Here is a 19376-nt window from a genome sequence, read left to right as displayed (position 1 = left end):
ATAAGGTTAAGGTTTCTTGTGAGTGGGAATACAGGAAAGAGGGTGGCAGCATCAGAAGGTGGACAAATCTGTTGTTCTGCATGCAAGCAAAAGATAAAAGTATACTTAATATTTGAAACAATCAACGTAAGGCAACATTTTTTTCAATATTGAAGTTATTTATGCCCTCCTCTGAGGCACCAAGTCCTTCTTCTAAATATATTTCTAAAGTTATATACAGTTATATATAGTTATATACTTAAGTCATCTTTTAGCAAATATATGAACAACTTGCCTTGTCTCTGTGAGTCAGCTGCTGACTAATAACATCTTCACAAATGCTAGAAGATGGAACGAGGTTGTGCAGCTGATAGAAGAGCTCCACGCTCTTCTGATGATGCTGAGGAGTTCCATCACCCAACTGGTCCCAAAGAGTTAAAGCTATATGCTTTGTACATGAAAATAAAAGTTGCAAGAGACAAGTGAATGAGTATATGCCTTGTTTTGCTCTAAACTACGTTGAGCTCTATGCAGCGATGGGAGACATTACATCTGATAACACCATATGACCAACAAGCAATCTACAAAAATTGTTCTTTTTTGTTTGTATGAACATAAGGAACTGTGTGAAACACTGCAACAGCTTACTACATAAAAAATTCCTGTTAGGAATCAGAACTCACAAGCATCTCCAGAAATAAGTTTTCATTGAAATATGATTAACAACATAATATACCTGCTGCTGATTACCTTTTGTAAATGATTTCTTACATAAATCACACAAATGCAGAGAGTGTGGTTTACAAGAGTCCTACATTATGCACATCTCTGTTTTACACCTTTGCTAATTAATGATGCTATTCAATCAGATTTATTTATATTTTAAAAATATTCATCCAAACAAAGATTTTCACCCAAGCAGTCAGTAAGACAATCAGTGGGAAAACTTATTATGTATTTTCATTTAGAGCCTAACACAGCTTACAACTGTTATCAAAATACTCAGCAACAAACTTTGGTTTACCATATCAAGGACCGTAAAGTGGACAAGCCTGTCAGTCTTCATCAGGAAAAGAAGTCTAAAGAAAACAACGAGATACTGCATTGTACCTTGAAAAAATCTGTCTTTTCAGCCATATATCTCAGATTGCCTGGAGTAAGAGGAGGTCTGATGACCACAGCCACTCTTCCCTGGTTAGGGCTAAGAGGTTGAGCAGTTTCCACACTGTTCAGATTTTCTCCAGTGACGAGAGCAACAGATTGAGTCAATCCAACCAAGTCCATCACAAGGGAAATAGTAACGCCCTGAACACTGAAATCGCTCGGTTGCTTGCAAGCATTCATTAAAGTCTGTAGCCACAGTGGAGGCTGTACTTGTTCACAGTCTGAAATAAAAATCACAGATGATACATTCATTGAACAGTTTTAAATGTTATGAAATTCTCCTCTTATATCTCATAACCACATGTATAATTGTCCTTTATCTTTCATATTTCAACCTGCCTGTTGTATAGGTTTAGGAAAATGTATGCAGGGGAAAGATACTTCTTGATGTATCTCCATCTTTAACATAATCTAATTAAGAATGCAATAATGTATCACTTCAAACATTTAGTAACCAAAAATAAATAGGAAAATTTGAACAAGGAAGAGAAAAATAAATTTTACAGAATTGCATCCACACGATTTCATGTTTTAGACAAAACTGGAGTTTTAGTAGTTTGCACATCCTTTCATTCACTTTCCTCTTTCAGGAAATTCTTGACCAGCAATGAAGTCTTAACATTGCAGTTGGTTAGTCTGGAATAATATAATATATTGATATTATAATATTTCTACATACAGAATTATTTACATATATTATTTATGTATACAAACTAAGTTTAAACTGACAAAAAAATAGATATTTTCCTGGCAACACTTTAAAAATAAAAGTATCTGAAAATTGATGTTTTGGGTGGCAGCAAGATGATCCTATTAGATAATACTCTGCTTTCACTGTAGGCAGTTGTCTTTCCCTTCTTACCATCCCCTCACTTAATACCATATGCTGGATTGATAATGCAAGTGTCGTTCTCTGAAGTTCACAATGAAGTCTCCAAGTGAACAATGCACCCTTTTAAGAGGTGCCAAAGTAATTTTTCTTAAAACTTCAAAAGGACTTTATTGATTGTGTTCTTAAAAGAGGCAAATGCTTGTAGAATCAGACACAAGTGTTATTTAATAGGCAGAAATACAGCATCTATTTAGAATCAAGAAGGAACGTGCAGTTTGTAATTTATATCCACAATAGTTAATTTTGAAATGTAAATGGGGGCCTAAATGTACCTAACAATTCCACATAATGTTCTAGAGTTTACAGACATAAACATTATTCTGAGCTTGACTCAGTTCCCTTTTACATTTCTTCAATTCAAAATAGCATGCATTTATCTGAGAAATTAAGCATGCAGTAAAATTTAAGCACAATTATGTTCTATCAATATCAGACTAATTTGGCTCCTTCCAATAAACAGACTGATGACTCTCACTGTTGATTAAAGGCAATTGGGTCACATTACTAATGCAACCCACCAAAAACATGTTCCAAATTTAGCAACCCTTCAATAAAAACAGCCTCTTCTGCAGTAGAAAAACATATCAATAGATGAAGAAAAGGCTGGTGTGTGAATTATGGCAACTAACTTCTCCCATTCTCCATTCTCTGTTCCACCAACATTCTCTATTAGGAGAAGCAGGACTCCTGGGACAGCTATGTAGCACCAGACCCATCGCTATTCCTGTCTGCCCTGTCATTCTGTACAACAGACGTTTACATCTGAGACAAAATCCTTCTCGCTAAAATTTATGCTTATTCCTCAAAGTCATACCATTTAATAGACTGCAAACACAACATCACAAATGGGAAGGTTCAGATGATGAACGAGCAATGCAAATCCAAGACATTTACACAAAGTGAAAAGTATTCCTAGAATCGCTGCCTTCAGACGAGGCACAAACTACTCAAGCTCTACAGGCTTTCTGCTTTAGAGTTTAGAAGGCAGCAATAACCAAAAGTGCTACATCCACGGAAAAGTAATAAGCAAACAGCTTATTTTTAAAATATTTTTGGTCTTCTGCCACAACATTTGTAGGTCGCTCGTGTTTGGAAAAAAATAAAAGTCATGTTTTTCAGGGTCATGCTATAGCACAAATATACTGTGCTAGATCTTTTACAAAAGGTAGCACCCCTTTAGCATTGCAATAGCCTTAAAAAACCAACAGGTGTAACCAAGTTGCCTTCGACTGACAAATATTTGATATGCTTGGATCTCACAGAGTGAAAGATATGCTCTGCTGCTGGCTGAATAACGAAGACATACACAACATGTTCTTAAAGACTAGAGGAATAGAACAAGGAGTCATGTTAAATTAACGTGCTTGTTTCCAAAAGCCAAAAAACTATTCATCTCCAAGCAGCGCCCATCACCTAGCCTTTAATAGATTTTGAAAGTTGTGGATAAGAACAAAAAAACTGCAGCCATGAAGTTTCCTAGAAAAAAATAAAAGCTCAGAAGACAACTGTGACAGTAGCCAAAATTATTGTAACTATTTCTTACATGCTCCAAGCATATCCACCGTGATACCATTTTAAGGCAGCAATTTTCAAGCTATAGACCAGAAGTGGAACCAAAATTAGAACTGCAAATTGAAGATTTTACAAACTATAAAAAGGATTGTCCATCTAAAATGTCACATTTTACAGTAACCCAGAATGGTTAACATTTTAATCACATTTCTGTATCTGTAGCTGAATGTGTTCACCTATCTGTGAAGAATGTATTCACACTTCATAAAACCCACCATTTTTATTTTGTTTTCTAATGCAACTGTAGCTAGAAGAACTGTTTGCAAGAACTGCTCCTTTAATAGGAACAAAGTAAAATTAATTTCTTATCTGGTACAATTTTTATTGGACAGAAGCTTATAATTTCCATGTATTGCACAAAGTGATCAACATGCACATCAATCCAAAAATTGCTAAAATGAAGCTAAAAAACATACTTTATGTCAGCTGTGGCTATTACAAAATATGACAAAGAAAGCATCGGGAATCAATATGGTAAAGAGGAACATCTGAAAATTCTAGATTCTACTCTCAGGCTTCAGTTTGCATAATTTATATTTGTCACCCCAATATTAATTAGTGTCAAATCCCATGCCAGCAATATTCTTAAAATCTATGAGAAAATAGTTAATTTGCAAAAAGCAAACCAATTGATACAGAAGGAAACTCACATTTCTGAGAGGAACAGCAAATAGCAACACATTGTTATGAATACTATTACTTTAATATTTGTTTTAAATATATTTAAAAGCAAAGGACAAAGAAGAGTGCAGCTTACCAACTTCAGGCTTCCCAGGATGTAATTCCGAAGTACGGTTTCCTTCAGCAATGTAAACGGGAAAGCTTGAACATTCAAGATACAGCTGACAAGCAGCAATAAAGGCAGGAAGGTATTCTTTCAGTGTTTTTTTCTTGTTTGTTTTCTTCACCTTAGCATCAGCTTGTGATTCTCTGTCCCATTTTGTGTTCTGTCCTTGCTCTCTAGAGGGGTCTACTGGAAGCTCTGCCCCTAAGGGCTGAGACAAGGAATTACTCTGAATGATATACAGGTTGATAAATCGGGTTAAAAACTGCTGGACATACTCCAAACAGCACTGCATTGCAGTCTTTTGGATTGTTTTCCCACTTCGAGTTGCTGTCCCCTGTGTCATTATGGAAGGAGGCTGTACAATGGTTTCCTCAGATCCCACAGTAGATGCTGTCTCAGTCTCAGAGGATGTGCTACCAATAATAGGAATGCCAGGTGCACCGTGACCTTCATTCAGTGCTCTATCAATGTCATCAGTTGTATCTGCCTGGTATTGTACAAACTCAGTGAATCCACTTTCTGATGATCGACTGCTTGGAGGATTTTCACCATCTTCAAACACATCGTTAGGATTTTCAAGTGAAACTGATGGCACCTGAGGGAGATAAAAGTTTAATGATTGCTCAAAATGGGTTATTTAGGTCCTAGTGAGAAAATACTTATTTGCTTCTCCATTTGAAAGCAACAATTTTATTCCACAGTTTTAAATCTATTTATATAAAAACATTTTATGCAAAATAATGTTTGGTGTTTCAGTAAGCTTGCCAGACCAAGCTAACTATAAAAAAACCCCCCAAACCAAACATTGTTCATCAAGTAAAATACTTTAAATTTGCTTTTAACATTTTCTTCATATCATGATCATGTCCATTTTTTATAAAAGAATGCTGAAATGCATAGACATAGGTATTATTAATTTATACAACATCATAAATCAAAATATTCATACATCAAAGAAAACCCCTCACTTCCAGCAGGAAGCAGGACATTGAACTACATTGTTTATGGTCACTTTAGCTAGCAAGATTCTTTTAATATCTTAGATTTTAGCATGTTCTACAAAAGGACAAGATATTTATCTGTTAATCAGAAACTGCCGCAGTCATAAAGGAGTAAAAAATGCCTGTAGGCAAAGGAGACAAAAAGAGACGTCAGCCAAGAAGAATGGGAAGACTTGAGAGAGTAGGAGAAAGTGTACACTTCTCTGATCACACTTTTGAAGTTCCCACTGTAGAAGTAAATAATCACATTAGATGTTAAATTATTTTAACCTAATAACTGTCTAGATATTCTACTGTTAGAACCACTGCAACTATTAAAGTTTTGTCTCATTAGGAAGGCAGGATCAATGTCATTTAACATTACAACTACAAGTTGTCAAAACACCTTAAAAAAAGTGAACTGTGGAGCTGTAAATGAAGAATAAAATCTTTCATAAACATTTTTCACACTTCCACATTTATACTAATAAAGCCAGCTCAATTTCTCAATAAAATTTATGCTCTTTGACTTAAGAAACTGTCTATTAAATGTGGACAGAATCTTAATTCATAGATGCATATATGGTACAATTTTAACTAACTAGCACCTTTCTTTTTACACACTAATCCTGAGATTTGGAAGTTGGGGATTTCTTTCAAATACAAAGTTATAATTATAAAAAAAAAGAAATAAACTTTCATTTAAAAACTACTAACCATTTGCAACTAGAAAGAAAAAAATCATGTCCTAGAAACAAGAAAGAAGGGTTGCTCTGGTAACAACAGTTCTTCATGACTCACTGTGTGCTTTAATTCCTCATCCGTTCAGAATACGCAGAAATCCGATGAATGATTCCTACTCAATAAGAACCCACAGCAGCTTTCCAGGCTGCTCTAACCCCCCGAAGTCTTGCTGGTAACTGGTAGCATAGGCTCTGCTACCTGGTGAGAATGTGAGGTGCATAGGGAAACAACTTAAACAGAAGTGCACGGATCAGTGGGAGTGAATGCAGATAAAGAACGTGCCCACGTACTTCTCATCTAGCTATCTTGCCAGCAATGGTAGATGTTGCCTGAGATCTAACAGGCCCAGAAGTTGTCTTGCTGTCTGACATCCTAATCACTAATAGTCTTAAATACAGAATTTGAGTATAATCTAAAAGTCTGAATAACTTTTTCATGAATAAATAAAACCAGAGACATCATTATATATCTCTTTACCAGAGATGGAGTAAGAATGAAAATTTGAGATAGCTTTCACTGTCTCCTGTGTTAATAAATACTAAAAAGCTTACGAAGACATAACAGGTAACCTTGTCTTATAAAATACAATGTAAAAGAGATCAGAAACACAGTAATTAATTTCACTCTGTCTCTTAACAGAAGCCATGGCCACATCCGAGTCAGCTGTAATTTAAAGAAAAAGGCTGCTAAAGGTTCAAAGGGCAACATCATTCAATCAAAAAAAGTCTTTATTTAAAAAAAAAAAAAACCCACACCACAACAACAACCAACAACAAAACAAACAAAAAAACCCCAACCAAGCAAAAGAACAAAAGTAAGTAGGTATCAGATGGCTAGAAAGAATAAAGATAGGATCCTGCATAAAAGATGGTGGAGTCCTAATGGACAAGGTGAACATGAACCAGGAGTGGATCCTTCTGGTGAAGAAGGCCAACCACATACAGGACCAAATTAGCAAAAGTATAGCCAGCAAGTCAAGGGAAGCGATTAATCCCCTCTGCTTGGCACTTTTAAGACCACATCTGGAATACTGTGTCCAAGTTTGCACTCATTAGTAGAAAACAGACACTCATGTGCTGACTAAGTCCAGTGGAGGGCCACCACAGAAGCACCTGGCAAAGAGGGAAAGCTCAGAGAGCTGGATTTGCTCAGTCTTAAGAGTTGTGGAGGGGGAGAAGGTATCTTTATTGCCGTCTGTGACTTCCCATTAGGTAGTTGAGAAGATGGAGGCATGCTCAGAAATCCACAGTGAAAGAACGAGAGGCAAACACAAGCTGGAACAATGGAAATTCTGATTAAACAACACAGTGCAAACAAACAAGCTGTACAGAGAAACTGTGGAATCTTCATCCTTGGAGATATTAAAAACTAAGCCGGATATGATCCTGAGTGACCTGATCTAGCTTTAAAGTAGAATCCAACTTTGAAATCAGCCCTGATTTGAGCAGTGACCTGTAAATGTCACTTTAAATCTAAATTATTCTACAATGTTCCTCTAGTTTCTTCAGCTGGAGAACAAGGATTTCAGGGCATGTCACTTAACATACCTTACAGAGCCAGGGTTGCGTAGACCAAACTAGACAATGTTAAAAGAGAAAGAGCTGTTGGCTGGTTTGCTGCTTCTGTTTCTTTATTAAGTGATTCTAAGAACTTAACAGTGACAGTAAAATAACTGATGGGTATTTATCTGATGCATATAAATTGAGTGAGAGAATTTACATATGTCTGATAGGTAACCAAAATGGAGAATTCTTTTTAGTCCAGTTATTCTACATGATCAGACTCCTGAAGCACATTACAACTTCAAACCTTAGTTGATTAGTTCATTCTTAGGCCCTGATTCTGAAGTGATTTATACACGTATAATATTAAATGTAGATAAAACCCCTTAAGAATCAAGGCCTTTTACCACAATGAAGTGCACAACTATAATTTCTTTTGATGATCCAAGTTTCACATGTATTGTTGTACATTAAATCTAATCAAAGACTTGTAGGTGGTTCAGCACAGGCTTCGAAAGACCACTTTTCCTTTCCACACAAAAAGTATTTTTCCAAGATGCTGCAAAACATCATCAGCTACCTTTTTATTTTCCCATTCCTTGATGGAGCTGCTGTGTCCACTAGGAAGCTGCAGGATACCATCTGTACCAGCAGATAGCAACGGAGGTTGAACCTTACTAAGGATCTTCGAGCAGAGTCTGAGAGAATCAGTAAGCTCAGACAAGTGCAAAGTATGAAGATGGCTCGTCAACGCAGAAATCATCCTGAGCAACAGCTGAGGCAGGTGTTCTGTCTGTATTTCAATGTAAGTCTCCTAACAAAGTAATAGTAAAACTCATTAATTACAATACCAAATTCCACCCTGAGAGTTATCTTCTGTAGCAGCGGTACCTATCATTTACTTAACTGTGTTCTAAACATATGGAACACAGAAAAAGAAAAATTAATATCTCAATATCCAAGAATAAGAAATACATGCTTTACTTAAAAAAAAATACAAAGTTAACTTTACAGTTGGGTAACCAAAAAATAGAAATATATTTAGCTCTTTTTCAGAATTTTACATCTTGTTCATTACACAACAAACACATTACAAAACATAACAATAAGGCTAAAGAATGCTACTACTATTATTTTAATAACCTTAATATAAAAGTTTAAGAATGAAAGATAAACAAGATATTAAGAACTAAAGGGAAAACAGGCTGATTGCCATACCTGACACAGCACTCTCATACTTCTAGTAGGCTTTGAAATGAGAAAGCAAAGAATTGAGGAAAGACAGGTATAGAAAAAACAGTTTCAACAGTATTTGCTACATTAAACAATGCCAACAGAAAAACAAGATACATCTTAGCATGACATTTAGAAGAGCCTTAAAAGAAAGCTTCACATCTAAACCAGCATACCAAACTACAAAGACTACACTTGTAATAAATACAGTGTAGTTTTAGAGAAAAGAAATCCAGGACAGACAAAAATTTTCAGGTATAAGCAGCATAAAAACACTTTGGCTATATCCAACCAGTCTATCAAGAATTATACAATGAACCCAAAACTTCCTCTAAAGGTGTCCACCAATTCATGGCAATGTATTTGCAGAGAAAACAATTAATAAAGCAGATACAGTATTTCTGTAGGCTATAAACAAACAGAATCCCAGTATTAGCAACAAATAAAATAATTCTTACCAAAGAAACTATATCCAACAAAAAATCCACTAACAAGCAGAAATTTGTCAGAGGTAACTCTGATTGTTCACAACCACCTCCAGGCCCAGTTTGAAGTCTGGCATGTAATGTTCTCCTGCAAAATTCAAATAGGGTTTCATGACATTTCCCTCCTTCTCCCCCTTTCATTGACCGTGTTTCTGTAACTTAAGGCAAAGCTGTACACATCAGAGATAATCTCTATAAACAAATAAGCAATCTCTCATTTTACTGTTAAGTAGCTCATTTGGCCCCACTGCATGCTTTCAGAAAAAGCAGCAACCAGCCTTTCAGTGTAAACCAGGCTTCATTTATAAAATAAGGAAATTCAGACTACAGAAAATTGCACTTGTGACTCCACCATATACAGCAATATTTACTAGTATGAGCATGGGCACCAAGAATAGAATTGAGGGATAATGTTACTGGGAGTACAGTAATTTTGAAGAGATCTAACCACAAGGCATTAAGCACTTGAGATAAAGACAACCAAAAGTGAAATAAAAGGCCTATGAAGCATTAAGCTGTACAAGAGGAAAACAAAACAAGCTCTTCTAGATGTCCACTTCAACTTCAGCTGACCGCATTGTTTTGCTGTTGACAAGAATTCATAATCTGGTAAATATTATTGCTGAGTGAAGGAAGATGGAGCACAAATCCCCCATGAAATCATGTTGCAATCTGACAATATGCAGATATGAACAAAATAATAATATTTTGTTTCTCTAATTCATTTATTCTGCAGGGGGGGTGGTGGTGGTGAGGGCAGTCTCACATTTTCTGCAATAGTTAGTTATGCTAATCCTTTCCCTCTGTTTTGGAAGGGTTCATGAACACATATGCCGGGACTGAAAAATGGATTTATTTGAAATAATAGAAGTGTTACAGGAACCAGGTCTGAAACAGAAGATTTTATAATTAAATTGCATTCTGTCAGTAACCTACATTTGAAAAGTAGCACTCTACTTAACCCACACCTCCATTGGGTTACTGTATCTAACAAGTAATTATCTTCATAAAATTAGCAGCCTGTTTTACAGTTCAGTGAAATGGTCCCTTTGTGTAAGTCATAACACAAATTCTTTTTCACATTCTGTGCTGCTACCCAGAAAGATCTACCATCTCATAAATTACTCACAGATTTGTTCAACTGTAATAGCTCATAAAAGATGACTTGAATTCAACTCACTGAGCCCCTTATCAAAAAAAGCTTTGAGAGAAGCCTTGATAGCAGTGAGCGATACTCAGACAGGAGAAAACACTAGATACAAGAAATCCTATTTTTAATTTTTGGTGGGGGAAAATCATAAGAAAAAGCCTAAGACAAATTCAGAGGGAAATCTAAATCACTTTAAAAGTAGTAACTGTGATTTAGCAATCAGACTAGATGATATAAAGATAACTCACAAATTCATGGTTTAAAATCAACTGGTTATGTTTTCACTTAATGGCATTATCTTTTTAAATAGGAAGACAATAACTTACATAACACAGTGGCTCATGTAGAAAAAAAAAAGGCAAAAAACATTCTCCAGATTCCATTTATTTATTTATAAGGCAATCTGGTGTCCAAGCTTACAGTAACATCTATTTATATGTAAAGAAATTCTCACCTGCTTGTTGGTTGTAGCCTGCTTGCTTTACCTTTAGCAATTCAGTCAAATACACAAAAATTAAGTCACAGACATGTTGGAAGGGATTTCGTCTAGTCCAACCTCTCACACTGAGCGGGACTGCTAACAACGCTAGATAAATTCATCCACAGTTTTGTCTAGCAGAGTCCTGGAAATCTCCCAGGGAAGCTCCACAGCCTTCCTGGGTAACCTGTTCCACTGCTGCACTATGTTCCTAGCAAAGCTTTTCTGAAAGTCCAACCTGAACCCCTGAGCCAACACTTGCTGTTTGAGAGGGCTCACCTCTCGAGCCAGTCAAGGTCCCTCTGGATGGCATCCCATCCCTCCAGCATGTCGACCACACAGCTTGGTGTCGTCGGCAAACTTGCTGAGGGTGCACTCGATCCCACTGTCCATGTCGCTGACAAAGATGTTAAACAGTGCTGGTCACAGTACTGACCCCTGAGGAACACCACTCATCACTGATCTCCACTTGGACATTGAGCCATTGACCACAACTCTTTGAGTGCGACCATCCAGCCAGTTCCTTATCCACTGAGTGGTCCATCCATCAAATCCATGTGTCTCCAATTTAGACACAAGGATGTCATGCGGGACAGTGTCAAATGCTTTGCACTAGAGCCTCTTCAGTTTCTCAACACTCCTCCTGAAGCGGGGTGTCCAAAGCTGGACACGATATTCCATGTGACCTTAGAAACACTAAGTGAAAGGAAAAATAACTTCCTTTCACCTGTTGACCACACTCCCCCTAAGGCAGCCCAAGACACAATTTTCTTTACTTATGACAGCACACTGTTGGCTGTCCAAATACCTTAATATGTTATTGAGCTATTCCATAAGCAATGAAAAAAATATTTTTACAAATTGCATTTGAAATCCCTGCATCACCTATCCCTTGCCACAGCAACAAACCCTGCTCTCCTGTGGTCCCTTGGTTGCGCTCCCTCCCATTAGTATTTTCAGTTCTCCCTTCTTTATTATGTTCCCTCCTATAGCCTTCCTTGCCACATACAGGACTCCCACACTTTTTCATCCCTAAAAGAGCGGGGCGAAAGTTAACACATTCCACAAATCACTCCTGGTAAAGCTGGTGGGTTTGCTAGACACCCAATGAGTAATCCTGTACTGAACAGGCAGAACAAAACAAATGAGCTTTGAGATCATTCTGGAGTCCTCCCTTCAGCAGAGGTACTATTCTGTCTCTTGATTTTACCCAGACACTGAGTTTGTGAGTTCTCTCGTTGCTGAGACCACCAATCACATTTGATTGAAATGGGCCAAAAGATCAAAGTTAAAGGGACGGGAATGAAAAAGACTTACAGACTAAATGATCACATTAGACTGACTTCTTTGAGGCAAAAAAGCTTTAAAACAAAAGTCAACTTCAACTTTACACATACAGAGATTAAGTATTATAACCTACCTACAACATTCTTCAAACCAACGAGCAATATAATCCCACATATAATAAGGCTCAAAGGAATTAAAGAGAAGATTGGCAGTTTTAATCAATTCTGCTGTTTTCTTGTTTTCTCTCAGTTTGCTGAAAGAAAATAAAAAGAACATTTTATATTACACTTCATTTCTCAGTTATGTAACTGCACATGTATCACCATGAGTTTACCCACTGCCAGTTAACACTGGCAAATTGTCCTCCCCTCATCCCTACAGTGGCTGTTGCTCTAGGGCTCACTATAGTGGCAGGCACTTCATATCAATATCTTATCATAGTTGCTAGGTTTCTTCTCTACCTTTTCTTTAGCATTTGCCTTCTAACACATTTTTAATAGATCTGTTTTCCCATGATCTTTCCTACAGTTGTTTCTCACCCCCAGCTTTGAACTTCCCTCTTCTCTCCACCTTCTAAGATAGTCAAATCTTGAAACTCTTTTTTATCCCCCTCTCTGGCTGTCTTGTAGCACTCTTCATTTTTACTCTTCAAGAAAGCTCATCAGTTGTTCCCCCCCCGCTTTTTTTTTTTTTTTTTTGAAGATCACAGCTATAAAGAATGCCACAACTAATCTATACTATTGACATACTAACTTCCAGCTGTAGCAAGCAAGCACTTTTGTCATGGATAAAAAATAAAATGTATGATAAATATTTTAAAAAAAAAGAAAAAGCCATGGCTCTTCAGACCTTTGCACTGAACACAGAAATTGCAATTAATGTCAATGGATCCTGTATCATGAAGAAATCAGGTCACAGTCCCACAGGCTTCACAGTCATGGTTTTGGCAACAAAAAGATATATTATTTAATACAGAATACATTATACTCATTCACCTGCTTAGCTGTGTGTGCTCTTTGTTGAAAGAAGGTTCTGCCTGAAGCTCCAGTTCTGCTTTGCACTGTGTATATAATGTTCGAAACACTTCAATCAATACATCCTCTAGGATGGCAGGGCCTAGGGAGAAATAGCAGCAATCACGGTCTTATGCATTATAGCACCACTAACAGTCCACATCCGAAAACTATCCAAATCGTTGGCTAGCTTTGGGCACTGAAACCATAAAACTCCTTCTGTTCAATTTCATAAACTACCTCAACTTCAGAAGTTTTTTTTTCATTCCAGAAATACACAGGCATTTATAATGCCTGGGAGTATGCAAAGCACAAGCAGAGTTCTCCCATACAATGTGTGTACAATGACGGCTGGATACAAACACACCTAGTTCAAAAGCTATGCAGTCACATCAGTAGAGCCTGTGTTCAAGTGTACACACTCTCTTTGAAGGATTATTAGCTCAGCTCAGTAACAGGTAAATGTGACTACATGGATTCCTGATCAAAAGTAGCTTTCAACCAAACAGTTTCAAATACCCACCCATAAGCTAGCTCATGCTGTTATCATATGGAAAATATACTCAAATATTTAAAGGCAAATACAAGGTAAAATATTGGAGCATCTTCCTTCCTTTTTATTTGAGGCATGTTTTCTTTAATTCCCGACAGAGTCTGCAGGATACCTTTTGAAATAACACCTCCTTCAGATTTGAGCTAAATCTCAAGTTTGAAAAAGAAAAAAACCAACTTATTTTGAAAGGAGTGCACAAAGTGATCCTGCTTGAAATAGCCTTTGCTTTTTCATGCTTTCTCCTAGCCTCATTGAGCTGCCTTCAGTGAGAGTATGCTCACTGAGTTAAGCGGAAATCCTACTACCTTCTTCCATCTCAGTTTGCTGAAAGAATCCTCAGAGCTCTGCTTACTTCATGAAATCTTAACGTATACATTGCCTCTGAAATTTTAAACTGACCCCCAGAAATCATAAATTACCAAGATGACGACAAATTCTTGTGATATTTTGTTCTTTGCAGCCTGTCTTAACCACTTCCTTTCAAGTTATACTCTCTAATTGTTGTATTTTTACGCTTAGGATAGACTTAAAAAATTATTTTGATTTTTTCAGTTACCTCCAAAATTGTTATTCCAAAGAAAAAGGCAAGATATCCAACACTTAATTGTAAATACTTTTGCCTCATCTACTTTTGTCCCGTAGTCTTCTGCACTCACTTGCTAAGTGCATTTAAATACTTTAAACAGTGGAATGCAAAATTAAACAAACAAAAAACCCCCAAGCAAACCGCCCATACAACCAAAAAAATACTTGCTTCCTCTGGATAAATTCTGGAGAAAAAAATTTTGTTTTCTTGTTAATATCTCTCATCTCTTTGCATATATTAGAAGAAAGAGCAGAATATTCCCAAGGGCAACAGCTGAGATTTAAAATAGTGAAAATCACTATTCGATTAAAGAAATGGAAAAAATCCAATCTGCATTTCTTCCCACATGTCGTCAGTTCTCTCTCTGACTTTAACTTCTTATTTCCTGTGTTGAAAGTAGATGAAATTGCATTTCGTAAAACGTAAATCTAATGAATACATTAAATTATTAGCTTGGAAGAAATCTAGCTAACCTGCCAGTACTAAGAATAACAGCTTTTTCAATTTGACCATCAAAAGAGAAAAATTCTCAAACCAAAACCATGGAAAACAAGTTAAAGACTAGAAGTAATATGAAAATTACCTAGTTCAGGCTTATCCAGCAAACTGATAAGAATTCGAAAAGGCTTTAAGTCTTGCATTAATGTGCTTTCTTCTCCAAGCCCGTTAACTTGTAATATTCCAACCATTGCCTACAAAGAGCAAGTGTATCAGGAAAACAAAAACAACACCAGAAAACACTTATTGAAAGAAACATGAAATAAAAGCTGCATATAACGGGGAAATTCTGAGTAGTGGAGACCACTGTTTCATGTCATAGCAGCTCATTCGATCCATGCTTAAGTACTCTCTCGACTTTGCCTATGAGAATAATAGACTTTGCCTATCTGTTCCCTATGTGGAACAGAACTTGGTAACTCATATATACCTTAAGTCAAAACAAAATATTATAAACAGATACCAACTCAAAATTTCGTAAGAATAAAAGAGAAGACATGAAAAGTGATGAAGAAATTGTTTGAGAAGGTAATGCATGTAGATATTAAGGGCTTAATAAATAATAATCTGTCGATCTAGGATATACCCATGTATGTGGTAGAAAACTGTCTTGATTAAGTTGACTAGATACCAATGACAACTTCAAAACAAATGAGAAAACTGAGTTTCTACACTGAAGCAGTTTATAGAATGACCTACAGAATTAAAAAAAGCCCAACGAAACTGCCATAGATTTTGCTTAGTTTTCTCTCTGTGGTTGGTTTCACTGCCTGAGTCAAAACTAGTTTGTTTCTTTTACAGCTTCTAAAAAAGGAGGAGAAAGAAGAGAGGCAGGAAAACAGGTTTGACCTTGCTATCTGTTATAAACCAAGTATTATCAGCCAGTATCTTGAAAGAAAAATCTTCTCTACTTGAATATGCCTTTAGAATGTCATAATTTTCAGTACATTGTAAAAATGAATAAGATGGGGGTGGACTGGATAAAAGAACACACAAAGAGGCTGCTAGGGAAGAAGGCAGAAAGGAGTAATGCTTTTGAACTCTTTCAAAAGGCAGCAAAAGGTTTTAGAAGGCATATGCAATTTGTATTATGTAGAACAAGCCACTGATTTTAATGTCTGCAAAAAATTCTAAAGCAAAAGACAAGTGAATTATCCTAGTTATAAAAAATGGCCACTCTCCATTCTACTGTAGCAGTAGTGCCTGCTACCAAAAATAAAAATAAAAAATACCAAATGGACTCTATCAATTCTACACTGCTGTTAGTCTTTTCAGTAGAAAAGCTTTCACGACACTGATTAAGCTAGAAAGATGGACAGATTTAAAAGGAAGACCACAACCTATTAACAAATGCCTAAATGTTGCCAAAAGCTCACTACATTCTGTATAGAAGGTACGTGTGAAACTGTATCTCATTCAGGCATCTCCTCTGCACTTGGATAATTTCTGAATCATCTGCCATGGGGCAGAAGGGTGACAAGAGAAGGGTAAGAATGTGCCAACGAGGTCCCTGCTGTGCTGGAATTCTGGAGTCTCTTCCTCATCAGTAGAGCAGCAGATCTCATTACCTTCAGATAAAACTGAAAGCACTAGCTCTGTGCTGGATATCAGCTTCAAGTTGTGATAAGCTAAATATTCTTGTGTCAGCTACTAATACTGGAATCCCCACTCTCATTCCCATGTACAGCACCGCAATTCTGACTATCAGAAAAATCCTGACCCTATCAATTTGCCTTAATGATAAAATGTCTTCCCAATTTCAACATCAGACTCACAACATCTTGAAAGGCATTTGTATACTTTAATTATTGCAAGAGACAGAGCACAGTTCTTGAGGCCAGATGATCTCAGCTCACTTCACAAGGTCAAATGCTATGACTGCCAGTTTGCTCAACTATTCCTGACTGCCAATGGACAGCAGAAAAGACATTCTACTTGCCTAGAGGGGAGGAAGACTCTTCTTACTCAGATCTTCTGAGGGCTATCTGATCAAATTTTTTTCCCAATTCCCAAGACACAGAGGAGTTTCTGTATCTACAGAAGTAGAAGAGAATTCTCCAATTCTGTTTTACGAAAGAACAGGCTCCAGTATGCTGGGCTCCATGTATGCTACATTCATTGTGGAAGAGGAGAGAGAGAAATCTAACATTTGTCCTGATCATACTGTTATTCTAAAGAAATACATTATTTGACGTCTTCATTTTTCCACTGAGAAGGTTTTAGAAGAGTAGGACACGAGACCACAAAAAGACAGAAATTACACAGTCACATTGAAATGGCACGCAAAAGATGAAGATACACAACTTTGATCAGCATCCATTTATGAAGATATATGCCACAATAAAACATTGTATAGCTACCTGGACTAACATCTCCTTAGAGAAGGTGTTGAAATAGTAAGTGGCATGCTCCTCAGGATTGCTGTGCCTTGTACTTCTGGGTCCTATAAGGGCACCATTGTTATCAAAACCTTCAAGCAAACAAAAGACAATGCAAATAAGTATTTGTCTCAATAGAATATTTTGCCAATTTCTTTAAACTAGAAATCAACACACTAGCACTGATAACTTACCAAGATGAAGTCCAAGTAATGTTGGCAAGAGAAAAATGATTTTATAGAGTTTAATACAGGAAACTTAAGTGAAACTTCCACGCAAGCAGTTTGCACACAAATTACAAACTTTAGTTTTAAGTACATTATTAACCAAATTACTGATTTTTACCCCAGAAGGGCGTTGAAATAATGTTCTAGCTGCATGGAGAACATAAGTGATTGGTGATTAGTTAATTCAACCATGCAAATATCTAATGAAGCTTAAAGTTTGCATACTCGAGCCTCCATCAATGTAATATCAACATTTTTCAACATTCTTTTATTTTCATCCAGTTGCATTCCAACTGCCATTTACATTCTATAATGCCTGTTCTCTGTTTTTTTCATTTTATGTTCTTAGGGAGACAAAAGTTGCCTTTCAGTGTCTCTTTACATGGGCCTAGTACACCAGGCTCTACCCCTGAATGTGGCCCGTAATTGCTGCTATTGTAAAATGTAACAATAATTTATATAATAGGAAAGAGTTCCAGCATGACATTCTTCATCTTTTATGTCCATGGAGAGAGATAGTGCCTTTCCTCCTTAGGATACAAATTAAGTATTTCATTTTTCCAAGCATCTCTCTCTGCAATACAGCAAAATACTGCTAATGAACATACAATCCTTCCTCCACTTTTAGTGGACAATGAAATGAAATACAAACCTACCTAGAAGCCATGCATAAAGCCTTCGGTTGAGTGACATATCCCTGCGCAGTACTACATGAAGGGCTGCTGACAAAATTCTGATCATGTCTGGACGTGTTGCCTGAAGAAGTTAGAAACGCTATTAAATTTAACTATGAAAAGTAACACTTTTTTATGCTAGCAGCTTAATGTGCACTAAAACATAGTTAATTTCATGTTCTGACATTTCTGAATTCGGAATATTACAAGAAAACATAATCTTGCTCTTAGGAAAGCAAAATATGACTACTATTTGGAACAGATACTTTGTAATAATATGCACCCTTTATGAACAGCAAAAATACTTGACTCCATTAACAGCTCATTTTTGTTACAAGACATTCCATTTTGTTTATTAGCCAAAAGCCTTGGAAGCAAATTCAACTAAAATCCAGCATACAAAAAAAAAAAAATCACTGAAGAATTTTAAATACCTTTCAATCTCTTAATACTTTAAATGTTTGTGTAAGTCCTAATATTAAGAAAAAAAAAGTTGTATTGATAACTTCACCATTCGAGTACCTCGAGATACTCCAAGTATTCCTATAGTAACTGATAAATGTGAACAAACCACTTCTATAAGCAAGAACACAGGATTGTTTAGGGGTTTTTTTGTTGTTTTTTTTTTGTTTGTTTTTTTTTTTTTTTTTTAACAGGAAAGCTCAGGTTTTCTATAATCTCTAACAAGGTGAGAATCAACGTTGTATAAGTTTTCCTCCAGGAGTAAAATAAATCATGGATCATTTAAAAACAAAAAGTGACTAACAATAAATGCAGTCCAAACAAAATTCCCTAGAAGTTGTAAGATCTAAGTCTCACTACTGCTAGGGTGAGCTACTCACCCAAAACCAATAATCATTTTCAATTGTCTAGTGTTCTGAATCAGTTACGCTAAGAGCATTAACTTTTGCTGCTTTTAAAAACAGAGAATTGGAAACTTGCACATGAACAAATAATTTGTTTTCTCATCGAATATAGAGTAAATTAAAAGCTTCTGCATAGACTAAATATCATAATTTATATTGAGTTTGCATACACAGAAGTTAATTTTAACTTCAGAGTTAACACATCAAGTTAGAAAGCAGAAGGGCAGTGATCACAACATGAGAACAGCTAAACCTATCAGAGAAACTCTTACACGACTCTTGTTCAAACTTGAAGAAAATCATTAACAAAAGACCAATTAACTACTGC

At 36.3% G+C, this 19376-nt stretch overlaps 1 protein-coding gene across 10 annotated transcripts in view; it reads right to left on the bottom strand.

The window, feature by feature from the left end:
• The window catches only part of DOP1A (DOP1 leucine zipper like protein A), a 68552-nt gene that overhangs the window by 30164 nt on the left and 19012 nt on the right, over positions 1-19376 (bottom strand). For 6 of the 10 annotated variants that reach the window (XR_008576561.1, XM_054821902.1, XM_054821900.1 and 3 more), the window contains 11 exons: positions 18165-18264; positions 17264-17373; positions 14989-15097; positions 13249-13369; positions 12387-12506; positions 9312-9426; positions 8839-8868; positions 8201-8434; positions 4365-4989; positions 1090-1364; positions 271-427 (listed from right to left, as the gene is read on the bottom strand). Coding sequence is in view for 9 of the 10 variants with exons in the window: in XM_054821902.1 (XP_054677877.1) it covers positions 271-427; positions 1090-1364; positions 4365-4989; positions 8201-8434; positions 8839-8868; positions 9312-9426; positions 12387-12506; positions 13249-13369; positions 14989-15097; positions 17264-17373; positions 18165-18264 (1996 nt within the window). In the remaining variant the exon portion in view is untranslated. The remainder of the gene's footprint in view (positions 1-270; positions 428-1089; positions 1365-4364; positions 4990-8200; positions 8435-8838; positions 8869-9311; positions 9427-12386; positions 12507-13248; positions 13370-14988; positions 15098-17263; positions 17374-18164; positions 18265-19376) is intronic. The other 4 variants (XM_054821906.1, XM_054821901.1, XM_054821907.1 and 1 more) reach the window with 4 other exon arrangements.

This window comes from Grus americana, chromosome 3 (genome assembly GCF_028858705.1).
Source record: "Grus americana isolate bGruAme1 chromosome 3, bGruAme1.mat, whole genome shotgun sequence".
NCBI classification, from domain to species: Eukaryota; Metazoa; Chordata; class Aves; order Gruiformes; family Gruidae; genus Grus; species Grus americana.
Note: the sequence above shows the minus strand (reverse complement) of the source record. Positions and strands in the feature narration are given on the sequence as shown.